Source organism: Pristis pectinata, chromosome 1 (genome assembly GCF_009764475.1).
Source record: "Pristis pectinata isolate sPriPec2 chromosome 1, sPriPec2.1.pri, whole genome shotgun sequence".
NCBI classification, from domain to species: domain Eukaryota; kingdom Metazoa; phylum Chordata; class Chondrichthyes; order Rhinopristiformes; family Pristidae; genus Pristis; species Pristis pectinata.
Window position 1 is genome coordinate 144,065,161 of NC_067405.1, and position 14,914 is coordinate 144,080,074.

Below are 14,914 nucleotides of genomic sequence, written 5' to 3' on the forward strand. Positions count from 1 at the left end.
CTATTCACATTATACCTCCCTTCCCCCAAATCTCTAAAACTTTAAAAAAAAACTTTCTTAATCAACATGTAACAATGCAGCTATTAAAAATATCCTTCCGCTTAGTTAAATTTCTACCTCCTTATCTGCAGAGTCTGTCAAAAGCTGCCTCAGATTCGGGGAGCTTGCACGATTATCACGTGAGGAATGGAAATCATTTTGCTGGCAGTTTTTTTTTCCCTTTGCAGTTCAGGCAGTCTCCACCCTGGATGAAGCAAGTAATGGGTTAATGGGGGCGGTGCGGTGATTAAGTTACTGGAGTAGTAATCCAGAGGTAAGAGATCAAATTATGATGGCAACTGGGAAATATAAATTTAGTTAGTTAAATAATCTGGAGTTAGTAGCAGTAATGGTGAAACTACCATCATACCATGGATAGGGTTCACCAGGATGCTGTCTGGATTAGAGGGTATGAGCTAAAGGAGAGGTTGGACAATCCTTGGGTTGTTTTCTCTGGAGTGTCGGAGGCTGAGGGGAGACCCTGATAGTTCATAAAATTATGAGAGCATAGACAGGGTGGACAGTCTTTTTCCCAGGGTAGAAATGTCTAATACTAGAGGGCATGTATTTAAGGTGAGAAGGGGAGAGTTTGAAAGATGTACAGGGCAAGTTTTTTCACACAGAGAGTGGTGGGTGCCTGGAATGTGCTGCCAGGGGTGGTGGTGGAAGCAGATATGATAGTGGCATTTAAGAGGCTTTTAGACAGACACATGAATATGCAGGGAATGGACGGATATGGACCATGTGCAGGCAGCAGAGATTTAGTTTAATTTGGCATCGTGTTCGGCACAGACATCGTGGGCCGAAGGGCCTGTTCCTGTGCTGTACTGTTCTATGTTCCATGTACTGAACGTCACAAATATCTTGCTGGTTTAACCAGGTCTGGGATCTTGACCTGCCCCAGACATTTTTTTAAATTTTTAAAAAATTTATTTACAGTGTGGGTAACAGGATCTTCCGGCCCAATGAGTCCACGCCGCCCAATTTTAAACCAAAATTAACCTACCCGTACATCTTTTGGAATGTGGGAGGAAACCGGAGCACCTGGAGGAAACCCACGCAGACACGGGAGAACGTACAAACCTCCTTACAGACAGCGACGGAATCGAAACCCGATCGCTGGTGCTGTAATAGTGTCACACTAACTGCTATGCTACTGTGCCACCCCAAATGTGCAATCATCTCTCAACTGCCCTCAGAAACAGCCCAGCAAGGCAACCAGTTCCAGGACAATTCAGTATTGCCAATAAACGCTGGCCCTTGCTGGTGAGCAGATCACCTTGTTCCAGTGTCTACAGCAGTCACTCATTCCCGTTGAGCTGAAAGGGCTGACAGAGCAGCGAGGGTCAGCGAAGTTGTGGAGGGCTGGCATTTCTCCCCGATTACAAAGAGGCCCCCAGAATTACGAAGGGCTGTCATCACTGCCCACAGCACTGAAGATGTGTTCTTCTGTGCCCGCTGTCTGTCTACAGTTTTGCGAGTTAACAGGGAACGCCACTGCAACAGACCAACAGATCCGTGGGATTAACCTTGATTCTAGAGGGAAGGGATTGGAAGAGCGAAGGGTTATCAAGGTTGGCCGCTGTAAACTGCCCCTAGTGTGTAGGTGGGTGGTAGAATCTGGGAGGAGCTGACTGGAACATGGGGAGAATAATGTGGGATTAATGTAGGATTGGGGTAAATAGATAGCTAATGGTTGGCACAGACTCAGTGGGCTGAAGGGCCTGTTTCTGTGCTGTATCTCTCTATGACTCTATAAAAAGGAATCTGGTTTTATTAGGTTTGGTTTCCATGCTTGTATCTATCTTTTGCTATGAAATTGTGACTATTATATTTAAGAAGTTTTACCTTTTGAAGTTTTTCTTCGAAGAATTTCCACTGTCTGTCTTTGACATGGATCAGTTGCAGACAAGGTTCCTTGAAGAGTCATAGAGTCGACCCATCACGTCCACGCTGACTGTTGCACGTAATCTACATTGATTATCCCCTTGGGACAACAGCAGGTTAACTTGCCTCTTTCTTGTTTTAAGTGCAAAGCTCAGTCAGACTCATTCCTAAGTTCGGATCTTCCAAATGAAAGCAGGACTGGAAATCTCCGAGAAATGAGAGATATTCTGTCCGCCCGACCGAGAATACAAAAAGTAGCACACCCCTTGACAAAAGTTTTGAGGTATTACGTATGATTGAAGAGCTTGACACGTGCCCAAGCAACTTGACCAAGTAAACATCTTCTGGATCCGCTAGCATCCAAACAAACTGCCTCACTGTCGAGACTACAAAAGTTACAACAACACAACACAATTCCAGGGAATATAGATACTAAGAACATAGTAGTACTGTAAATGATGTAAGTATGTGCTCAAACTGCTTTGAAAGGTACAAATATTAATTAATGCTAAAAATGTGTTTTTTAATAAACACACTCGGTGCTAGTATAGATCTAGTGCAGATGAACGGCTCTCCCTGGACTGAGAAAACAAATCCTTATTCTGTCCTCAAGAATAAAACAGGCTAAGACACCAACTCACAAGATAAGCAATCTCTTTGGAGATGGAATTAACACAGCTCAGCTGTTTGCAACCATGCAGTACCCTTTGAAGTTGCAAAGCACCTGCTTTTAAAACAGGATCTGTGAAGAAATGCCAGGAATCCATGTTACCAAGCAATGAATGCTGTTGGTCTACTGGTCTCCTCTCAGCTATGTCGTTCTCTGGCTCTGTTCAAATCCCATTCCAGACACTCCAGTGCAGGGTTGAGTGAGAGGTGCTGTCCTTTAGGAACAGGCATTAACTGAGGCCACATCTATCCTCTCATTTGATGCAAAATGATCCCACAGCAACACTTTGAGAAGAACTGGTTGATAGTTATCCCTCAAACTCCACTAAAAATAATTTCACCTGCTCTTCATCACATTGCTGCCTGAAAATTGGCCGCCCTGTTCCTTACAATAGTGATTACACCTTATTGTTTGTAAAGCGCTTTTGGTTGTCCTGAGGTTGTTAAAGAATGCAAGGTGTTTTTTTATTGTTGTGTGAACAAATATAGTTTTTTTGTTGAGCTCAATTTGAAATTAAAATCTGATTTTTTTTCTTAAGATGCGTTATACTCGTGAGGGTGCACCGGCGTTTGCAGGAGGTCCCTGGGAGCATGGTGTTAGTTGTGGCCCCCCATGTCCATGCTGACCTTTTCGCCCATCTACACCAACCCCATTTGCCGGCATTAGTTCCGTATCTTTCTACGCATTGCCTACTTTAGTGTCTAAATGCCTCTTAAATGTAATGGTTGTATCTGATGCCATCACCTCCTCTGGCAATGAGTTCCAGATATCAACCTCTCTCTGTGTAAAAACATTCCATTGGTTTGTATTGCATACATAATGGTATTATAACCTGTAAAACTCCTTCCTCTCACCGTAAAACCTATGTTTTTGATACCCCTACCAAGGGAAAAAGATTCTGACTATTTATCCTATCTATGCCTCTTATCATTTTACAAACCTCTATCAAGTCACCCCTCAGCCTCCTTTGCTCCAGGGAAAACAGACCCGCCTATCCAATCTCTCCCCATAAAAGTCCTCCAATGCAGGCAACAATCTTCTACACAGCACATCCTTCCTATGGTGCGTCAACCAGAACTGCACATAGTACTCCAAGAGCGGCCTAACCAGCATTTTGTAAAGTTGCAACATAACGTCCCAACTCTTAACATGCGTCATGAGTTATTGCACTTTCTCACACACAAAGGTGTTTAAATTCCTTTTCACACTGAAATTAAATGGACAATGTCATGGAATTACCTGCAGATACATTGGGAAGCGGGGGAGAAATTAAACGATCAGATGTAAACTACAGGGAGATCTGATGAAAAAGATTCAGCATGTCTTGGTGGCCACAAGAGGACACAGGTTTAAGGTGCTGGGGAGTAGATATAGAGGAGATGTCAGGGGTCAGTTTTTTACTCAGAGAGTGGTGAGTGCATGGAATGGGCTGCCAGAAACGGTGGTGGAGGCTGATATGATAGGATCTTTCAAGAGACTGTTAGGTAGGTACATGGAACTGAGTAAAATAGAGGGCTATGGGTAAGCCTAGGAACTTAAACGCAAATCTCCCAAATGTTCAACACTCAGCAGTTTAGTTGCAATGTGAAAGACTGGGTTAGTTGTTTTTAAGTAATTTTGAGAAACACTAATCGATCAAAGCATAACTGTAATTTTTTAAGTAAGTGACCAGGAACCCATATAGTCTGTACAAGTGACCATCCCTGATTTACATCCCATTAACTGCTTTTCTCAACAAGAGGCCCTGTCCAGCATAAAGAAACGATGTTCACACGAGGTACTCTATCATTGTAAAATTGTTAATGCAGAGAATTTACCTTGGGAATGATTCCACCCAAGTCGGGTACAAAAAATAGAAAAGAACAAAACAAATATGTTTACCTAAACATATTTACTTATTCTGCAACTGCTGTGTTGTAACTGAATATTGGATTTAGCCTTTAGCCTCGACTGTGAAAGATTCTGGATGTGACTGGTACTGGTTGAACACAGAATATGAACAGAAGACACAAGTGAGCGAAATGGGTAGATTATCCTCCCAGCTCCAACCTTTTCCCTGAATACTCTATAAATTATTCTGCCTCTCCACAGATGTTGGCTCTTTCCTGACTTCACAGATTTGTTCACCATTCACAGCATTTCTAAGTTTGTGTCAGAAAATAAATGGAAAATTTAAGCATTGAACTCCTCTGTCCTCGCAGCTACCATCGGCAGGAGGTACAGAAGCCTGAAATCCCACATCACCAGGTTCAGGAACAGCTACTTCCCTTCAACCAATCGGTTCTTGAACCAACTGGCAAAACCCTATCAACACAGTTTAGGCAACACTATGACCCCTTTGAACACTTTGCACCACAGTGGACCTTTTTTTTGTTCTAAAAATTGTGTATAATTTATGTTTTCTTGTGACTGGTGCTTATCTGAGATGCTATGTGCCTGTGATGCTGTTGCAAGCAAGTTTTTCATTGCACCTGTGCACACATGTACTTGTGCATGTGACAGTAAACTCAAATTTCAAATTACTGTGTGAATTGCTCTGGTGATCTCTGCTTGCAAATTATAAAGCCCTACTGCCTAAAACAGGCCTGTGTAAACTGCCATTGAGCCATTTTCAGGCTACTGCTCTATAATTAGCACTTATCAGTCATAAAGTCATACAGCACGGAAACAGGCCTTTCGGCCCAACTGGTCCATGCCAACCGAGATTCCCATCTAAGCTAGTCCCATTTGCCAGCGTTTGGCTCACATTCTTCAAAACCTTTCCTATCCATGTACTGTCCTATTGTCTTTCAAATGTTAATGTACCTACGTCAACCACTTCCTCTGGCAGCTCATTCCATATATGAACCACCCTCTGGGTGAAGAAGAGGTTCCTAATAGATCTTCCCCCCCCCCCCCCCCCTCCACCACCACCTTAAAGCTGTAAAAATGTAACTCAAAGATTTACTAGTGATAACTAAACACTAGGTACTCAGTCATTCTGAGGAGGGCCATAGTTCCTTTAAACCCACTGCAAAATACACAGGAGTCACAATGATTGCCTGTTGCAATTTCCTCCATACACTTCACAGTTCCTGTTGTGCCTTGTTTAACAGTTGGCAGGGACAATCAGGCCTTGGTACTGTGTTTACTGTGAAATGCTTCTTCTCTGTAACCCTGGCTTAACAAGCTCCAATACAAACTGCCGTGAAGCACAACTGGTCCGATCTGAACAGGAAATGCAAACCGGCGGGTGCATCCGTTATATATCTGTAGACAGCACAATAATGTCGGCCTTTTCTCCTTGGAGCAACGGAGGATGAGAGGTGACCTGATAGAGGTGTATAAGGTGATGAGAGGCATTGATCGTGTGGATAGTCAGAGGCTTTTTCCCAGGGCTGAAATGGTTGCCACAAGAGGACACAGGTTTAAGGTGCTGGGGAGTAGGTACAGAGGAGATGTCAGGGGTAAGTTTTTTAGTCAGAGTGGTGAGTGCGTGGAATGGGCTGCTGGCAACTGTGGTGGAGGCGGATACGATAGGGTCGTTTAAGAGACTTTTGGATAGATACAAGGAGCTGAGAAAAATAGAGGGCTATGGGTAAGCCTAGTAATTTCTAACGTAGGGACACGTTCGGCACAACTTGGTGGGCCAAAGGCCTGTATTGTGCTGTAGGTTTTCTATGCTTCTAACACTGAAACAGAGCTAGGCTGGCCAGCAAGCTTACCACTAGTGAGGTGTCAGTGCACTATCTTAGCACACGGACCTGCCAATATATTCAAGCAGTGACAGAAGAGATATGTTTCACTTGACACAATCTAGAATGTGCTGCCTGAGGCATGGTGGAGGCATTTCCTAGGGAGAATCAGACCATCTCCTGACGGGACTGCAGGGAAGGGTCAGGGGATTGGGAACAGCTGAATAGTTCTTCCAGGGTGCAGATTCTGTTGTTTTTAGTATCACAAAGGGGTCTGTTCAGACAGGCATCCATTTAATGTCAGCCTTAGGGGAGTCCAAAAGTAGTTACAGTAAACATGAGACTGTCACTTAGCCAGCAGGGAATTCAGGATAAGTTTCTTAATGCAGAGTGAGGAGAACATGGAAGTCAGTGTGACACAGTGATATGGCCAGCAGAGTTGCTGCCTTGCAGTGCTAGTGATCCAGGTTCGATCCTGACCTCTGGTGCTGTCTGTGTGGAGTTTGCATGTGCTCCCTGTGACCGCGTGGATCCCCCCCAGGTGCTCAGGTTTCCTCCCACATCTCAGAGAGACCTGTGGTTCGGTAGGTTAATTGGCCACTGTAAATCGCCCTAGTGTGTGGGGCGAGTGGTGCAATCTGGGGGGAGGTGATGGGAATGTGGGGAAAATTAGTGGGCAATAGGATTGCTCTGTGAGCTGGCATGGACTTAATAGGACAAATGGCCTCCTATGTGGTAACAAAATATGAAAAAAAAAGTATCATAAAATGCATGAAGGAGAAAGGAACAGAGGGATATGTTGACAAGATGAGATGACGGACAGTGACAAGGATGTGTGTGGGGTGTATGGACATCGGTACAGCCCCTCGGGTAACACACTGAGCTTTCTAGCCACCTGTTTCATCAAAAGAAAAAGCACCCTATTGCCATCCTCTGAATGTGTTATCAGTTGCTATAAGTGTGAATGGCCTGTTTCTGTACATTCTACGTAAACCAAATACTGTGCTGTTTTAAACTGGGGAGATAATGTACCAAATCTGACACACTAGTACGCTAGTAATGTGCATTGTGTCTTTAATACTAGTATGTACACCATATCGATATCAGACAGACGTCACTCACAGCAGTAATGCACCTTAAGTTCTGATGGTAAACAGTTACCTGACGCAACAAAGGTGGCTGGCACATTTAAATATTATGTTCTGTTGGAAGGTCATCAACCTGAAAAGTCAACTCTTGTTTCTCTTTCCACAATTTTTCCAGCATTTTCTGATTTTATTTTAAACAGCATGTTACTCTGGCCCTTGAGAATGGGGAGGGTGGATGAGGCACTGTTCATATCATTACACTAAAGTGACTTTGCCACGATATGTTTATTGGCAACTAAACAATGCTGTTGCTTAAAACCAATGCATCAATTAGCTTTCAACAATTATGTTCCAGGATGGCACTTATCTAGTGTACCTAGTTAACCTGCACAGTGTTTCCACATAGGCTTTGCAGGTTTGCAGAGACTGGAAACACTCAGCAGGTCAGGCAGCAACTGCGGAGAGAGAAACAGAGTCAGAGTCAAGGCTTTAGGTCAATGACCCTTCAACAGGACGAAGGGTCAGATTCTGCCAGATTTTTGTTTCAGGTTTCCAGCATCTACAGTTTTTTTTGCTTCAGTTACAGTGAAACTATGTTTGCTTGCAATCAAACAGGCAGATTTTTCATCTGACTGCACTCCCTGGAATTTGACCTGAGGGGGAAGTCCTCAGCACGTAAGCACCATCCTGCAAAAATGTAAGGAAAGCTGTGTAATCTGTGTATTCATGTGGAAAAATCCTCTGCAACTAAAGGTTCCTCCAACCAGACTTCAGCCTCTGAAAGTTGAAAATGTAATAGTGTGCTGTTCAGATGTGACACACTTGGGTCAGAAGTTCTCTAAAGCAGCACAGAAAGTTACTCAGTCCAAGTGTGCTCATTTCAGAGTGGGAATGATTCCTGTTGGAGCAGTGAAGGCCAAAAGCAGATGCAATTAATTCAGAGCATTAAAATAACAAATGGTCTTGTGAGGGTTAATAACAAAATACAAATTCATTTCTTTAGTAAGTCATTGTGCAAGGGGAAGGGAGACATCAAGGTGAAGTTATTGGGAGGGATTGGGAAAGATTTTTATAGTAGGTTGCTGAACCATGAGAGTGTTTAGGCAGAGCTACTGTACTTTTTGATGAAAAGGTGAATAAAATATTTCAAGCACAGTAGGATAAACATTTTGTAGGGTTGAGGAGGCCAGTGTGGAATGGAGGGGTTCATTTTGATTACTCCAGCAAGAGCTGGCACAACTGTTATGGGATGTGAAGTCTCTACGGACAGACAGATGTGCACCGAAACTGTATCCTTTAGATGGCTCAATTAAGCTTGCTGTTGAAATTGTTTTATTCCTTAAGACAACAATGAACACCTAGAATTATATTTTTATAGCAAAAAATTAATGCTATTTTGCTGTAAGTTTCAATAAAGTGTAATCATTATCATGGAGCAGATGCCCTTCGAGGGAGTTTAAATGACCTACAATACTAGTCATTGAAATGTTCTGTTCTGAATATATATATTAAATTGCATCAATTTCATAGCACATTTGCACAATGGGACAGTTGTCCTCACCACACACAATAAATCAACAAATAATTTTCATTTTTAAAAAATATAATGAATATTTGCCAACCCCCTTTTAAGAAGTTGCATTTAGAGCAAGTTGACTTTAATGTCCTAAGAAGTCTTAAAAGCTTTCACTGGCTCACCTGAATAATGCTATCAACTTTTAAAAATTTTGTATAAGTCGCTAGAAAGCTGTAATAAACTTATCAATTTCCCTCATTAAATAATCAATAAATATAGTAATATGGCAGTTCCCTGTAACAACAATATTCTGCTTTCAATCTAAGCTTTGAAAAAGTCAATATTATACAGGGTTAAAAACTGTATGCAAAAATTCATGTTCAGTATAATTTTTTTTAATCATATAAGCCCAACTCCCTCATTTGTATAAGCCTGTGAGGAGAAGAGGCTTCGAATAGTTTTGCAGTGTGTGTTGTGCACAGCTCTGTAGAAATAGAATTGCAGACACTTAAACTAAAGTGAAACCTGTAGCTCTTTAAAACTATTGGTTGTATTGAACTTGGATGCATAAAAAAATCAATACTGCAACCTGTTCAGCATCTTAAGTTAATATTTACAAAGTCCCAACAAAGATGGCAAATGAAAGTAGCATCTAGAAAGAGACTGCAGAATTCAGCCCAAACTGTGCACCAAACATTGAGAAATGCAGTGACCGACACCCACCTACAATGTGGTAGGTACTCTCAAGGATGTAGAATTACTACCTAGTAAATCCCCAGGCTGAGAAACTCCTACTAACATTAACAAAGCATTTTAGAACTTCCTGTCCTCAGATACTGTCCAGGAGTAATGGTTAGCAGATCCACAATGTACCACTGCAGTGCGACATACCCAGTACCAGTGGAGAGAATGCAATTAAAATGGTTGAAAACTTCCTGGAAAACTTTGGCACAAAAGAGTGGTGCAGCACTTTTCATGAAGATATTTTGCAGGTAATCCACATCGGTGAGCTTTACAGTCCACACACAAATCAACCATCGTTCATGCTTTTGCCCCTCTCAGATTTGCCCGTCATTTACAAAGTTCCATCTCCAGACCACTCGACAAATCTCCCGAATTTAGACGAGTAATATGTTGGCACATCTACATTCACAACTTAGGCAAAGTGTTCCGTAACATCAGAGCTTCTTGGTCTGATGGTGATTTTTTTTCCCATCGCCTTCTGAACAAGTACAACACTAATCAACTTCACAAACTTTTCAGCTTTGCATAACACTGACGCTCAAAAGGGCAGGACAGCTGGATTGGTGGTTTTCAACAATGTCCTGCTCTGTATAATGATGGAATGGAGGGAGTCACTGAGGAAGAAGACATTTGCCCATGATTCGTGCCCTGATCTTCACAGGAAGTTTCAACCTCAAGTCCCCACTGGTACAATCAGCACAGGAACGAGTGTAAAGGTCCGCACATGTCTCTGCACAAGGGCGATCCAGAATCCAGGCCCATCTCCTGCTCCCACTGGCCTGTAGTGTTGCTCAAGCCCTCAGCCAAGAGAGGATGCAAATAAATACAGGTAGTCTCCACTCAAGCAATCCCTCAAGCACAGAGATACAAGTTTTTTTAAAAATACTGATATGACCACTGGGCCAGGTTACATTGGTACAAAAATATTGTGGCCCCTGCTTTTGGTCAAGAGGATCTAGATCACAATGATAAGATTTTCTTTTTCTTTTCAATAAGGTATCAGACTTTGAAAGCTTAAATGTTTCCTATTCACATGAAAGAAATCAGAGACAACAGACTTTTAAAAACTCAAAACCCAAGAACACTTCTCAATCATTTTGCATTCAGGCAAAGATCAGCCACTACCTCATTAAAATTAAGAGGCTGAATGTCATAAGTTCCTATATGTGCCTCTATGACTGATAAAGAAAACTCCTTAAATGCATTAATGAAACAGCAAATGCTAGAAACGGGGAAGCTGGCAAAATAGGTAGAGGGGAGAAAGATAACACTGTGCGCTCTTCGCAGAGCTGATGTGCGTTTTAGCCTGCGCTGTTTTCATTTCAGGTTTCCAGCACTTGTAGTACTTTGCTTCCATCCCACTCTACATTTGATTAGAGAGTGTAAAAGACATCAGTGGAATCCAAAGATGGGCAATGAGATTGAAGCAGGAGACAGCTTCCTGAAGTTGGCAAACGTGGCAAGTTTTTGAAAGCCTGTTGTCTGCTGTGCATAGAAGCTATGACACTCACCAGCGACTACTGCAGGGCAGACTGAGTCTCTTGCTTTCTATTCACTTGGATTCCTATGGGTAATCTTCATCGAGTTTTTGCGAATGCCTGAGCTGCACTTTACTTGCAGAGGTTCTTAAAAACAATATGCAATTTCATCCAACAGGAAACTTCATATTGTAAGAATCCCCGCTGTGTAAATAGTGAGGAGAAGTCTTGCCGAGCAACGCAGTACAGATTATATTAATTATGTTAGCCTGAAGAGTAAGGTTTGAATCACTCAACTATCTAATTATTGGTCACTCATAAACACAATTACAAAGTAAATCAAAGATGTCAAACTGTTGGCTGTGACACAGTACTAGTTAAATTAATGGTTGGAACACAATTTTTTAAACTTGTACTAACAGGTTTGCTACAAGATTACCGCTCATGCAAGAAATAAACAGATTACATGCCAAAGAATTCATAAATAACAAAGCACTTGGCATACGGAAGCAAAACATTACTACCAAAGAGCCGTTGCTTCATTATATAAGCAAATTACCAATGGCTTTCCCACCCACCCACCCACCCACTCTAAAATATAAAACAACATAAATAAAGGATGACTTAAGACTCAGATTTCCCAGATGGGTCACACACTTTATGCTCCACTTAGATACAAATCCTGCAGTGTCCAGAGTAGTGACATACCAACAAAGGTTTATTCTGAAGGGGAAAAAGAAAAAAAATGACTTTTTTCCCCCTGCTGGGAATATAAATTTCCTCTTGGATCGCCAGGAAGCAAATAGCACCAAGAAAACAGGCAGACGACCTGCTAGTGAGGATTCGTCCTTTGCATCAAAGCACGTCAAGCTGCCAGGTACCTTGGTACTGGGAATAAGTTATGCAGAAAAGACAACGGCGAATGATTCCAATATCCCATCACACAGAGCAGGAATACAAAGTGAAAAAGAACTGCAACCAAATGCTGGTTATAAATGGTCTGGCAATTAATGTGAGAAATCTGAGCCCTCTGCTCACTTCTGTTGCATATGTTATGTACACAATAGATCTGTTTGTACAGGAAATTCCTTATCATTGATACAATCTTTTAGATAAAGGTAAGTTAGTGAAGACAGTGCTTTCATCTTACCTTCAATCCTTTTGGGTCTGTACAACAGAAATATGTTCTTTGAAAAATGCACCTGATAGAGGTTTGCATACTGCAGCCATTCTTTCACACTTAAAAATTACACAGAGTAAAGTAACTAAAAGCCCTTTGAGTGCCAGGCTGCAGAGTTTCATTTTCTGCAGTACATGTACATTTTTGAATCTTTTAAAAATCAGTCCCTTTTCCAATATACAGAATATTACATAGAAATTACAGCACAGGAACAGGCCACTGGCCCAAGTGGTCCATGATGCTATTATGCTCTGTCTGAGCCTCCTCCTGTCCTACTTTCACTTCACCCTATCAGTATACCCCCTTTGTTCCTTTCTTCCTCATGTACTTAGGTAATTTGTCCTTAATCACATCTACTCTATTTGTTTCAACAATTCCATGAGGTAGCACGTACACCATTCTTGACACTCTTTGGGTAAAGAAGTTGCTCCTGAAATTCCTTATTGAATTTATTAATTTGGATCTTGTATTTAATGACCCCTAAGCTCTGAACTCCCCAGAGAAAATTAGCCAATCAATTTTGCAGGAAAATGCAGAACTAGTTAATATATCTATATATACACAACATGTGCTTTAGAATAAATAAATGTCACAGGTACTATGGAGGGATGCATTCTAAAATCAGTTGTGGTCCTCAAAGGGTTATATGGATGATATGGATGATTAAAAAAGTAAAGCATGAGTTTTGTTTTTAAATTGTGAAAGAGGGACTGTAGCAGCTTAATCGGAGAACTGGAAGATACTGTCCGGGTTATTGCTGTCTGCTGGGTTGTTGGGCTGCATCATCTTGGTGGGTGTGGTCTTGCCATGCGACTGGGAAGAGGAAGAGTGGGAACTCTCACTGGAGCTGCTCCGCGTCTCGGTGCTGGTGCTGGTCTTCTTCATCTTGCGTCTTTTTGCCAGCGGTGCCTTGTCCACATTCTGAAGACAAAAGCCCTCCCTCTTGCACTTGTTGAAGGCCTGTCACGGGGCCAAATATAGAGAGAAAGGCAGACAGGTGGGATTCACTTCATGCCAAAAGCAAGCGCAGCATCAGCCTGAACTGCACCGCGTCTACAATGCCAAAAAAAAGGCCAAAAGTACGCCATAAGAGTGTTGACACAAGAGATTCTGCAGATGCTGGAATCTGGAGCAACACACACAAAATGCTGGAGGAACTCCAGGTCAGGCAGCATCTATGGAGGGAAATAAACAGTCGACGTTTCGGGTCGAGACTCTTCATCAGGACTGGAAAGGAAGAGGGCAGAAGCCAGAATAAGAAGGTGGGAGGAGGGGGAGGAGCACACACAGGCAGGTGACAGTTGGGTCCAGGTTTGAGGGAGAAGCTAGGAGGGTAGGGGAGGGGTGGAGATGTAAGAAGCTGAGAGGTATTAGGTAGAAGAGGCAAAGGGCTGCAGAAGAAGGAATAAAGGGAAGGAAGTGGGCAATAGATGGGCAGGTCATGAGGGCAGGGGAAGGGGAAAGGGGAGGGGGCCACAAGAAGGAGGGAAGACAAAAGGAGGGGGAAAAAAGAGGTGGGGAGAAGATGGGGAGGGGTTACTGGAAGTTGGCAAAATTGACGTTGAGGCCGTCAGGTTGGACACTCCCAAGGCGGAATATGAGGTGTTGTTCCTCCAACCTGCGTCTGGCCTCAACGTGGCAGTAGAGGAGGCCGTGGATGGACGTGTCAGTGTGGGAGTGGGATATGGAATTGAAGTGGATGACCAACGGAGATCCTGGCTGTTGCAGCGGATGGAGCGAAGGTGCTCGAAGAAGCGGTCACCCAATCTATGTCGGGTCTCACCGATGTGGAGGAGGCTGCACCAGGAGCACACCCTCGATGCACAGGTGAAGCACTGCCTCACCTGGAAGGTGTCTAGGACCTTGAATGGTGGTGAAGGAGGAGGTGTAGGGACGGGTGTAGCACAGTGCGGTTGCAGGGATAAGTGCCGGGAGGATCATCTGTGGGGAGGGACGAGTTGTTAAGAAAGGTGGATAAATCCCCAGGGCCTCGAGATGTACCCCAGGCAGCTATGGGAGATTGCTATGACAGAGAATTTTAATTTTTAGATCTTTGTCAGCCACAGGTGAGAGACCAGATGACTGGAGGGCAGTGAATGTTGGTACTTTCATTCAAGGCGACCACATGGATAAGACGGGTAATTACAAGCTTGTGAATGTAATGTCAGTGGCAGGGAGGTTATTTGAAAAAAAATGAAGGACTGGATGCTTCTACACTTGGAAAGACAGGGGTTAATCAAAGATAGCATGACTTTATTAGTGGGAGATCCTATCTGACCAATTTGAATGAATTTTTCGGAGGTAACAAGCTATGTTGATGAGGGCAGTTGATGTACTCTACACTGAATTCAGTAAGGTCCTTGACGAGGTCCCACTTAGGAAACTGGTCCAGAAGATTAAAACTCATGGGATCCAAGGCAAGTTGGATCCAAAATTGGCTTGGTAACAGGAGGCAGAGTTAAATTTTTTTTTTAATTTTAAATTTTATTTACAGTGTGGTAACAGGCCCTTCCAGCCCAACGAGTCCACGCCGCCCATTTTAAACACAAATTAACCTACCCCTACATCTTTGCAATGTGGGAGGAAACCGAAGCACCCGGAGGAAACCCACGCAGACATGGAAGAACGTACAAACTCC

The 14,914-nt window shown here is 42.9% G+C and overlaps 1 protein-coding gene across 5 annotated transcripts in view; it reads right to left on the bottom strand.

Annotated features, from left to right (window-relative positions):
* Nucleotides 1-11,688: 11,688 nt before the first annotated feature.
* Nucleotides 11,689-14,914, bottom strand: part of rps6ka5 (ribosomal protein S6 kinase, polypeptide 5) — a 212,242-nt gene continuing 209,016 nt past the window's right edge. For all 5 annotated transcript variants that reach the window (XM_052017953.1, XM_052017963.1, XM_052017944.1 and 2 more), the window contains one exon: nt 11,689-13,236. In XM_052017953.1, the coding sequence (XP_051873913.1) occupies nt 12,997-13,236 (240 nt within the window). In that variant the 3' untranslated portion in view covers nt 11,689-12,996. The remainder of the gene's footprint in view (nt 13,237-14,914) is intronic.